The sequence below is a fragment of the Vicia villosa genome, linkage group LG7 (assembly GCF_029867415.1).
Source record: "Vicia villosa cultivar HV-30 ecotype Madison, WI linkage group LG7, Vvil1.0, whole genome shotgun sequence".
NCBI lineage: Eukaryota > Viridiplantae > Streptophyta > Magnoliopsida > Fabales > Fabaceae > Vicia > Vicia villosa.
Window position 1 is genome coordinate 106,562,290 of NC_081186.1, and position 12,133 is coordinate 106,574,422.

The following is a 12,133-nucleotide window of genomic DNA, read 5'->3' on the forward strand; positions in this document are numbered from 1 at the left end:
CACAAACAACAATAACAACAACAACACAATAATAATAGCACAAGCACTAACACAATAATATTAACCTTTCCATTATCTTTGACTTACAAGAACAAATTGACAATGGCATATTAGCCTCAATAAACATCACATCATCACACCAACAATTCAACAAACCAGTATGTATTAGTGCAGTGATCTTTTGTTAATTTCAAATTATGAATTTCCAAAAAGACAAACTAGTATCAAATTAAGAATCATAGAGTTTAGATCAAGAAAAAAAATGCGAGCATATAGCTTCAAATTTATTATTCTAAACATAAAACATTTCCATAGCAATTATCCATGAATTCACCAGTAATCATAGCAATTACATTATGGTTAAAATTTTCAAGTGAGATCCTAGCATTAAGAACATTAGGAACAAGGTGATATCAAACTCTCGGTGCAGATTTCTGGACGGGTTTCAAACATGGCAGTAACCATAAAAGTATCATTCTTAAAATTGTAAATGATCAACTTCTTTTCCAATCCCTCCTCCAACAACACCTGGTCGTCTTCAAAAACATACAATGCATAGGTCAAGAAACAAGACGATACACATTGATCTAGCAAGTTAGGAACTTTGACCAATCTAGTCCAAGACTCTTTAACTCCATACTCTTTCATTACCCAAACATCATAGTAAGAAACTATGCACAAGCAATCCTTCAAGACACACAATTTCGCCCCCCACACAGCTTTCATTCCATGATCAGGAGGAGGAGGAGAAATCTTTTCATAAGACTCCTCACCTAAATCAAAAGAAACAATAAAATATGAACAACAGCAGTTAGGATAGGCCAACCAATTAATTGTACCGCTTAAATATATCCCGTGTTGATCATCGCTAAAGTCAGAAGAAAAAGGAAATATCCGAACGTTTCTCCAAGAATTGGTACTCAAAGTATAAACGTTAATTTTAGTTGTGCGCAAATGGGTACGACTGTTGTAAAGAACAACCACTTTGTAATTATGAGAAACATGATCGTAGCCGAAGCCATACTTTATCGCTCGAGTTACATTTTGAGCCATCACTTGCGGGTTTTCAAAAGAAGGCAATTCTTTGAATTTTCTAATAGAAGGGTTCCACAATACAACAGAAGAGTTACTAGTATGGGCAAGACAAAGGATTCCGTGACACGAGCCAACAATGTAATGTAAAGTTTTATCAGAAGGAGAGTTAAATGGAAAGGCAAGCTGAGTGAAATTACTAGTTAGGTCTGTGAAAACGGATTGGAGTGGGTAAGACTTTAAAACATGCCTCTGTGAAGGCTTATGATAGCTTATGAAATGGAGGTTCTGCTTGGTTGATAGCTTAAAGTGGTTTGTAGAAAATTTGTGATCGGATATAAGTGAATTCCAGGACTTGCAGACGCATCGGAATCGAACGAGCATTTTGACGGGTAGCCTAGAGAGTATCTCAGTTATGAGATCAAAAGGAAGAGTGGGAAGTGAATCCATGATGATCATGTTGTTAGGGTTAGGGTTTGTTGTTGACAGCTTCAAGTGTTTTCTGGCGAATTTATGAATAGATATTAGAGAATTCCAGACACATAGCATCACTGGAATGAGATTACAATAAAGAGTAGCAAGTGAATCATCTTCTTCTTCTTCTGGAATGAGATTACAATCAAGGTTGGCAAGTGAATCATCTTCTGAATTCATCTTAGGGTTTCTTCTGACCATGCTTTCTTGGTTAAAGCAATAGTATATATATACAAAAGGGTCATGCTCGAAAAATAAATTTTAACACGTCAAATTAATTTATTTAAATATATATAAATAGAAAACTTTGCATTATTAATATACGAGTATTTTTTTACTTTGAGTTAATATGTAAATTTGCTAAAGAACTTATTGAATAGTATTAAATTTATTAACTTATATTAATTTTATAAATATTTAAATTTATTATTATAAACTGTAATTAAAATATAGTAACATTTCTTTAAATTTTATATTAGATTAGATATTAAAATTTAGTTTCATTGCATTTGTTTTTTTATATAAAATTGTTGATTTATAAATATCGATAACTTATTTAGATTAATTTATAAATATAAATGAATGTTATTGTCGAAGATTGAATTTAAACTAGCAGTTTACATACTAATACTCGCTGAAAAAACAATTATTCACCACATGATTTTAATTTATTAAATAATACAATAATTTTTTGTTTTTAAAATATTTTATATTGAAGGTAACCTTACCCAACTCAAAAGTCAAAATAAAATCTCCTAAGGCCGGCAAAAATATCGCATTCACGTAATCAGAGAATTTTTAACTATTAAATCTTAACCGTCCGATTTTAATCGAAAGACTATTAACTATTGAATGCGTGAATGTAATAAACCGATGCAATAAACATTTAAGCCATCAATTATAAAACGATATCTCAAATACATTTGTCAAAAAGTGATGAAAATCATTGCTGTTTATAATGCATTGATTTTGATCAAAGCTATATCCAAACATATAAACATTGATTAAACCTAAGTACTCCTAATTATAAATCACAACATGAAATATGAACACACCAAAAAAAAGTAGAAAATATACCTTACTTGCAATCCAATGAATCTCCTTTCTATACCATACTTTTTCACCTTTATATCAATTCTAAACATTCTTTAATCTTCTTCACTTTTTGGCCGGCTGTTTGTCTATCACACTCCTGTCATCCAATGCCATCTAGATTCCTTAGCCCATCACCCCCACTACTTTCATCTTTTCTACATATTTATATTATCTTCATCTTTACCAATTATTAATGACCGTTTGATCAAAATCAAACCGTTAAGAGTTCTAATTCGATATTTTAATTTTTAAAAATCAAAATATATAATTAAAATCAACGGTTTTTCAACGATCGTAACATGTTAATTTAAGAGTATTTAGATGAGATGGTAAAGATTTTTTTCATCTTAACTAAAGATTATGGGTTCGAACCAAAGTCTGAACACGCAACAATGTTAAATATCTTGAGTGAGAGTTTTACCATTTATTATAATTCTTTCTGACTTTGAATATCAGTCATTACAGACGTGCGCAAAAGATATTTGATTTATGAAATTGATTATTTTGCATCAAATCCAAATTCTTTTTCCACCTTCTATAAATACTTGCCACAAGTTAAAATTTTGACAATCAAAATCCAATGTGGCTTCTTCATATGCAAGTAAACCCCAACAATTATTTTTCCCTCTAAGTTCATAAAATGGATACAACAACATATGCTTCCTCAAACCATGGATTTTCACAAAGATCACTGGCTATGGTATTGGCTTTAGTCTCAGCTATAGTATTATCTCCTTTATATGTGAACTCAAAGAGTGATAGGAGATATTATGAATCAAAATGGACTAGCTCTGGTTTTGTTTTGCCCATGATTCTTTTTGGACTTATAATTGCCATCAAAAGAACCTCTTCATCAAGCTCTTATTCTTTGTCATCATCTACTAGAGCTTCATTGCTACCATCTCATGATCCTTCTTTGATTCTTAGAATTGGAAACTCTTCTTGGGGATTAGCATGTGTTTTGGTTATGCTCATGCTTGTTCTTTATTGGCAAACCTCGGTTCAAGAGTTTTTATGGAGATAAAACAATCGATATGATCAAGGTTTTAAATCACGGTTGCAGATGTGATCAATTGCGTCATGATATTTGATATTGCAAAGAATCGTGGCCAGAGATATCAACTAAAAACCATGGACAATGAATTTTTCGATCTTCTATTAACTTTAGTGAATTTTTATGTGGCACATTACATTATGTATTATGTGAATTTATGTAATGATATGAGAAACTAAGAGTTATGTTTAGCAATTTTGAAGTTCTCATTTTTGTATTTGTATATCTTATAATTATATAACATCCATTTAAATTGATGTTCAGAGTTGCATAATACAATAATTGTTAAAAATTATGATTGATTTTTCAAAATCAATAATTAATCATCTAGATGTATGATTGCTCTCATTTACAGCATGTTTGCTTTTCTTTTTTTCAAATTGATTCAATCTTCCAAAATCAATTATATGAGAAGCTCCAAATCCTAGATTCCACATTAAATCCCAAATCAATTATTTATTTACAGTTGGTAGGTATTTAACGAAATAATTGTAATCCTTCTATGTTCGAACTTGCATCTTTCTTTTCTTTGTGATCCATCTCACATTTTCTTTTTCTCTTGCACAACTTATTTCATTTTTTATCCTATTTCTGCATTTTTTAATATGAATCTATTATGCATCTTTTATAAATTTGTGTTGGAGATAACAATGCAAATTTATTATTCATTAATTATTATTAATAATGTAAGATATTTGATCGAATTCTAGTAAGGTCGGAAGGTAGTTTTTTAGTTCGACAATTCGACGGTATCTTAGCATGTCGTCGAAGTTTGTTCACATGTTGTGGTCGAAGTCGAAGTATGCTAGATTTGTTAGCATGTCGAATTGGGTATGTTTGTTAAGCTCAATTGTTTAAGTTAGTTTGTTTTCTAAATTAGCGTGTGTAATGGGTCTGTGTGTAAAAGCTCATTAGCTTAGTGTGTTAATTAGTTTCTTACAAATAACATACTAGTCTCTCATCATTGCATAATGCAAATCCTAATTAGGGTGAGAGGTTATATGTTATTTTGTAACACTTGTAATCTTGTTTCAAAGAAAAAGTAAAGAATAGCAGTTTATCACAAATTCATCGTGTTCTTCTTGCTTCCCTTTTTTCTACCCTTGTGGATTTCTTGCAAATAAAGAAATCGATTATGCTTTGTTATTTTGACATTGTTTTCACAACAAATTAGTGATGTGAGCGTGGAGAAGATGTCGCCAACGAAGTATGAGATTGAAAAGTTCAACGATGTGAATGATTTTGATCGGTGGCGCTTGAAGATGAAAATTCTACTAGTTCAGCAGAGTTGGTTAGAAGCGTTAAAGGAAGCCGCAACCATGGACGATGTGTTAACGGCGAAGGAAAAAACGACTTTGGGAGAGAAAGCACGCGGCACTATCTTATTTAACCTTGGTGATAAGGTTCTTCAAAAGGTTTCGAAGGAAACGACGGTGTCGGGTTTATGGGTAAAACTCAAAAGTTTGTACATGACCAAATCGTTGGTCAAACGACTCTACCTGAAGCAAGATGTGTATTCATTTAAGATGAGTAAAGACAAAGTGTTGGATGAGCAGTTGGATATGTTCAACAAGCTGATTCTTAATCTTGAAAATATCGATGATGAAGATCAAGCATTGTTGTTGTTGTGTGCTTTACCCATATCATATGCTCACTTCAAAGAAACTCTCTTGTATGGAAGAGAGTCTCTGACCTTTGAAGAAGTTCAATCAGCCTTGTATTCTAAGGATTTGAACGAATGAAAGGAACATAAATCATCGTCTATTGGTGAAGGTTTGTCCATTAAGGGAAAATTCTTGAAAAAGGATGGCAAGTTCGACAAGAAGAAGGGTAAAAATTAGCATAAGTCTTTTAGTGGTGATGCATTTGGTATCCGATGTTAACAATGTTAGAAGGAGGGTTATACAAGAAAAGTATGCATTTAACGCTTTAAAGATCATAGAGGTAAGGATAATAGCAACGCATCCATTGTTCAAGATGATTTCGACTCATCTGATGTTCTTGTGGTTTCAAGCAGCGACTCAAGTAAAGAGTGGGTTATGGATTCAGGTTGCACTTAGCACGTGACTCCAAACAAATACTTGTTCGAGGATTTATGTGATCAAGATGGTGGATTTGTATTGTTGGAAAACAACAAAGCTTTCAAGATGACATGTGTTGAATCTGTGAGGTTCAACCTCCATGATGAGTCAATATGATTGTTGACTGAAGTCAGTATGTACATGATTTGAAGAGAAATTTGATTTCTCTTGGTGAATTCGACAAGAAATGATATGTTTTTCAATGAGAGAAAAGTATCCTAAGAGTCTTGAAGGGATCGAAGGAAGAATTGAGAGGCGGGAAGAAACAAGGCTTATATATCCTTGAGGTTGAAGTTGTAAGTGGATCTGCAAATATTGCATCCACGAAACTTTTATCGAAGACACAAATTTGGTACATGAGATTGGGACTTGTCGGTGAAAAGAGTATGGTCGAATTGGAGAAACAAAATCTACTTGGTGGAGACAAAATCGAAAAGCTGACATTTTGTGAACCTTGTGTACTTGAAAAATCTTGCAGAGTGAAGTTCAATAAATGCAAACAAATAACAGATGGATCCATTGATTACATCCATGTTGATATTTGGGAGCATGTAAGGTGTTCATCACATTCAGGAGCAAGGTATTTTCTATTCATAACTGATGATTATTCTAGAAAATTATGGATATTCATCCAAAAGATTAAGAATAAAATTTTTGAGAATTTCAAAAATTAGAAGACTGCGGTCGAGATGATATTTTAATATAATATTTAGATGTTAAATATGATAGTCTTTAATCTTTATATTTTTTTAAATAATGCAATTTCAATCTAATAATGTAATTCCTAAAGTTGCTTTAAAAATAAAGAGAAGAGGAAATGAAAGAGAAAGACGTGATGTGGGAATCCATATTGCCCACACCCACACTCATCAATTTAAGCATTTGCTACGGTAAGCAGATCAAATCAGTTGAATGAAAATGGAACAACTGTATATAATCTCCTATTTAAATTCAATTATTGAAATCAAATGTCAAGTGCTTGATTTTTAATGAAAAGTTTTGAAAATAATGTCCCAAAATCTATTGATTAGCCAAATTTTAAAATTATGTCATGTATCATCTTTTAAGATTTATTTACCCTTCTCTTCAAAAATAAAAATAATTCTAAGATCCAATGCATAAAGAATACTTTAAAACAATGAACTTGTAATTGGTCAGTCACATCTCAAAGGAATGCATACCAAGTTTTTATAACTAATGGGGGACAGTAATGCATGTGCGTTTGGAACATGTCTTGTATTGCACTCTACGCAAAGAATAACCATAAAAGACATAAACCTAAAATTAAAAAGGTATAAGAAAAAGGATATACTATAAATCTTAGTTTGTTGTATTAATATGCTCTCTTCAGTCTTAACTATTTCGAGTTAGTGATCCATGATCCATTGATTTTGTGATATTGATTGCAACTTTGCAAGTACAGACTCTACTGTAAAGTAGAATGTTGATATGCATAATGTTCTACAAATTCATATTAGTGAATAGATAAAAACTACTATTTGATAAAAGCAGGACTCGCAAAATAGAACTTAATCATTGGACCAACTACATAAATCACAATTGAATCAAGTTAGCAAGTTCATAGAAGTAACATTTTTTTTGTTCTGTACAGATTTTATCTATATACATCATAAACTGTGACTAAACAACAAGTTGGAATATATATCAAAGTCAAGCAAAGGTCAACTGGTGCCAACCATGCTGCTTGCAGTAGTAGTTCCCATTTTTGATACAGTTAGCCCGCGATCATACATTCGCTGGATTTCTTCCCTATATTCAGTCAGATACCTGTCAGGTATGGCCGGTGTAAGCTCGACCACGTCTCCCATCTTCAACTTGCAATTTGGATCACTTACAGGCTTGTGATTCAGTCTTGGCCTCAATTCTTCCTTCAGAGGGAACCTATATGTCGTCAACCTACAGCTTGCTCGCCCGGCTCTCTCCAACAAATCGAGTACTGTTGAGTTTGCACAAAACTCTTGAACAGACATCTGCGCAGCCAGAAGGACAATGACGGTAAATACAGATGTTTCAAACATATCATAAGATTCTAAATTTTGGTTGGCATGAAATGCAATGCATGTCTTCTTTTTCACATTTTTAACACAATCAGCATCTGACCCTTGTATGTCGACAAGAAACATTGTGAAAACTACTCATGCCAAACAAGCCTTATATATTAAACAAAATCTAGCACATACCTTATCATTCTCAATCATGATAACGAACACAGGCCCATCCTGCGCACAATCAGGCTTATAAGAATATGGACAATTATCAGCATGAGAAGGGAACTTGCAAGGTGGCTTGATTGAGTCGACACATCCAACAGAAGTAGAATTTTTGCTCATTGCTTCACACTGCCAGGTGACAACCCAACGAGCCCATTCAACCATCTGAAGCACATAGGAAGAAAGCTGACAATGATCTTCCTTGTACCTCCAATGAGCAGCAAATCCAAATTCTGCTTGCGAATGCATATCTTTTGTTCGAACTTGTACTTCGAGGGGAACCTTGCCTTCACCCATCACCACAGTATGCAGAGATTGATACCTGTGAAATACAAAATCAAAGTCAGACGATATAAAGACAGTCACTTGCAAGTGTGCACTACTATTATTGATCTGTAACATACCCATTGAACTTGGGGCCACGAATGTAATCTTTCAGTTTTCCAGGTACCTCTGACCATAACTGGTGAACAATTTTTAAGGCTTTGTAGCAGTCTTCCTCCTTCTCAACAATCAAGCGCAGCCCATAAATGTCATGGATATCATCTATGGTTAGTTTCTTCCTGCAAATATGTAGACAAATGAATAATTGAGAATTGGAAGCTCACAAAAAGTACACCCTGTTGAGGATGATGATATACCTTTACATCAGTAGTTTTAAATTCAAAATAGTTTCATTCACATAAACATAGCATGCAATTTATTTAAGTGGACAGCCAAATAAAAGAAGCAAGGTAAAACATACTTCAACATTTTGCAATAAATGCTGTACAAGCTCTTGTGCCGCCCAGAAATGACATGATAAGAAATGCCTTCATCTTTGAGTGCTTTCTCTAATCTTTCTATGGCAGAAGCAATCATTGCATCATCATACGATTCCACAAGTTTTGACGAAAGCTCCATGTGCTGCACAGGGTTGAGATGCTTAAAACATAAATTTTCCAACTGTTCCTTCCAATTGGCTATTCCCAAGCGATTGGCCAAAGGTGCAAAAATCTCCAAAGTCTCCTTTGCAAACCTCTGCTGCTTGGCAACCGGCAATGCATCTAGTGTCATCATATTATGCAATCGGTCTGCCAATTTAATAAGGACAGCTCTTGCATCTGCCATGGCAAGGAACATTGTATGCAGGCGATCTGCTTCAACAGACTTACTAGCTGTGTTGTTGTCTCTGGCCAGCTTGCTTAAATGACTTAGTTTAGAAACCTAAAATGCCATAAAAATCAGTTAGATTCTTGAAGAAAAAACTATAGAAAGATCAATAAGCATAAGTGAAGACATAAATTGGCATCATAAATTATACACACAACAAATGAAAGCATCAAAACTATAACAAAAAGCTAAGCAAACAAAAGCTTACTGCACAAACCAAATAGATAAATTATTGTTACTTTCAAGCAATAACAATCACTAAAACATCAAGAAGGAGAAAACGGATCAATAGTCAACATAGAGACGAAACAAGACAACAAAAACATGACAGCTTCCAGAAATCACTCAAAGAGGAACAAAGCCAATAAGATATGTAAAGTGTACACCCAGCATTTGATGGCAGACAACAAGTCAGTAACACTAGATCTAAAGCAGAAAATTCAGGAACAAATTCAATTGCAAAGCCTGATTCAAAGATTGGCTAAATACATGCAAATCTAAAAATCAAATTCCAATATCTTAATCTAAAATAACAATCAATTATTGATCAACACCAAACAAATTCCTCACCCCTTCAACTAAATCAGCAACTCCAGCTCCAAACATCCCAAATATATAATCATAAGTAAGAAAAGCATCATCAAGTGTATCATGCAAAAGCCCTGCAGCAACTACAGTGGAATTTGCACCGATCAAAGCCAACAACACGGCAGTTTCCAAACAATGCTGCAAATACGGATCACCACTAGCTCGCATCTACAAACAAACAATTCATCAAAATCATTCAAACAAACCAAAAATCAATCCTAAAAATCACACATTCCAAACACAATCACACACAAACACATAAAGCTCAACTAACCTGTCCTCTATGTGCTTTCTCAGCTTCACAAAATGCCTTAATAACAAACTCTTCACAAAAGATCTTGTGCCTCAATTGAGCACTCATCAACAACTTCTTAGCATAAGGCTCAAACTCAAATCCAAAGCAACCTTCCACAAAAGTATCCTCCAAATTGAAAGTCAACTCATCAACAACTCCAGAAGAACCACTTCCATCAAATTCACCACCACCACCGCGAAGCCTAACATCAGTAGTTTCATAATCCAAACAAGAAGAACCCAAAGCACTTCTCACAAACCCTTCAAATAACCCACCAGCACTACTCCTCGACGCACCACGAACCGTCCCCATACTACTACTACACGAAACCGGACACTGAAAAACCGAAACCGGACTCTGAATCTGATGATCCCTATCCCTCTTCCAAGATCCACCAAACTTACTCGGCGAATACGAATACGAAAACGAACTACCAAGCTCCTTCAATTCATCTTCATCTCCACCGGAAAAGCTCGTCAACGGAACATGCTTCACCGCCACCGAAGACGAAAACAAACACGACAATCCACCAATCATAGGCCTCGCCGATGTCGACGCTGTAGCCGTCGATGCCGGGGACGAAGATCTAGATCCGAAATCGAAATCATAGGAAGCGTGAGGACTAATCTGATGCGGCGCGGAACATACACTACTCGGTGGACTCGCGTAGAGAGATATAGTTGAAACCGCCATGAAACAAAACCTTCTTCTTCCTTTTGAATCCTTTTGAATTTAGGAATTAGGGTTTTCTATTTTTTTTTCTTCAATTTTTATAAATCTAACAGAGAGAGATAAAAGAATAACAGAATAATTAGATTTTTTATTTAAAGCTGCAATCTACAGTTATGGTGGCTCAGAATTTGAACCAGAGAAAAAGTATTTTGTACAGAAGAAAAAAAGATTGGTTGAAGAATTGAATATTTGTTTTTTTAATTATATATATAGAAATTATTATTGTACAAAGATTGAAAGAAATGAGAAGAACCCTAAATAGAGAAGAATTTACAAAAAGGGGATTATGAATTTGAAGGAAAGAGAGTCAAACACGTTTTCAGAAGGAAGCACGCAAGAGAGAGAGAGAGATTTGTGTTGTCTGAGAAATTTGTAGAATATGTAATTTGTATGTTTTTATGTTTGATTTTTTTTTTTTTTGGAATGAGGAATGGGTAAGAACCAGGGAGGGTGGAAAGTGAAATGACGGGTTTAACCTTGTAAAGACAATAGATACCAGCGCACAAGTTGAGGTGTGATATGGGAATTTAATTTAGGATAAGATTGGTTTTTTTAATGCTGTCTGTCAGATTTGGTTTGTTAATAGTACAGAGGAGATATTTTATTTTGTTCTGCCTGTTTATTGGGTGGTGTCTTGGCTTCATTGAATCTGGACGGTGTTCTTGGGGAAATTAAATCCGGGGAAAAGGTAACAGTTTTTGTTATGGATTTTTGGTATAATAGAATTTACTAGTGAATATTGTACCTAAGAAAATGGATATACCGATGAATAATGCTCTTTTTTTAAATATACTAGTGAATTTTGCTAATTATTTTAAAGATAGTCAGAAATGCTAGTTATCCTTTTTTTAAATGAAAAAAATAATAATTTTCAACCTACCAATTGTATTTACGTAACAAAATAATAATTTAAATGGTAATTATAATATAAAAATTTACAATGAATGAGATTTTTGTTTTTGTTGTTTTTTTTTTTTTGCTTTATAGCACCGGTTTAGTCCGGTTCGGGGGCGAGTTCTGGCATCAAGTGGTTCCATTGAGTTAAGTTTTATGGACAAAAAAATTACTTATATTTGCTTTATATTGAATTAAGAGGATGATGATCCTCCAAGTGAGTTTGTTGGTAGATGAATGGAGGTGATATTTGTAAATACTTGGACGCTCAAATTAGAGAAAGAATGACGAGTTGTACATATGTAGAGTAGAAGACTGTGAGTTTTTTCTTTTTAGTTTTAAAGGTCTTATCAGTGGACTTCGAGGAGACCGGTTTTATAGTAGGGAATCATAATCGTTAACATTGTGCCACGATCGTTACTATTGTATTTGCCTTTGTCCTTGTTTTTGTCTCTAGCTAGTCATCGCATATAGGGGGACTAATTACATTGAGTGGGGTTGAGTT

At 33.9% G+C, this 12,133-nt stretch overlaps 2 protein-coding genes across 2 annotated transcripts; both read right to left on the reverse strand.

Moving 5' to 3' along the window:
- Positions 1–396: 396 nt before the first annotated feature.
- LOC131619944 (F-box/kelch-repeat protein At3g23880-like) lies at positions 397–1,707 on the reverse strand. Its single transcript, XM_058890982.1, has one exon. It carries the CDS (start codon positions 1,705–1,707, stop codon positions 397–399), a length of 1,311 nt encoding a protein of 436 aa, XP_058746965.1.
- A 5,589-nt stretch (positions 1,708–7,296) lies between these two features.
- LOC131616433 (probable GTP diphosphokinase RSH2, chloroplastic) lies at positions 7,297–11,083 on the reverse strand. Its single transcript, XM_058887760.1, has 6 exons — positions 9,982–11,083; positions 9,690–9,875; positions 8,713–9,173; positions 8,372–8,530; positions 7,938–8,289; positions 7,297–7,727 (listed from the first exon to the last, which is right to left on the reverse strand). Exons 1-6 carry the CDS (start codon positions 10,693–10,695, stop codon positions 7,419–7,421), a joined length of 2,181 nt encoding a protein of 726 aa, XP_058743743.1. The 5' UTR covers positions 10,696–11,083; the 3' UTR covers positions 7,297–7,418.
- Positions 11,084–12,133: the final 1,050 nt, after the last annotated feature.

Coding starts and splice junctions, on each gene's coding strand:
- LOC131619944 (XM_058890982.1), bottom strand. CDS start 1,707: ATGGTCAGAAGAAACCCTAAGATGAATTCAGAAGATGATTCACTTGCC.
- LOC131616433 (XM_058887760.1), bottom strand. CDS start 10,695: ATGGCGGTTTCAACTATATCTCTCTACGCGAGTCCACCGAGTAGTGTA. Junction 9,876..9,981: donor AGAAAGCACATAGAGGACAG/GTTAGTTGAGCT, acceptor GTTTGTTTGTAG/ATGCGAGCTAGTGGTGATCC. Junction 8,290..8,371: donor CGTGGCCCCAAGTTCAATGG/GTATGTTACAGA, acceptor TGTATTTCACAG/GTATCAATCTCTGCATACTG.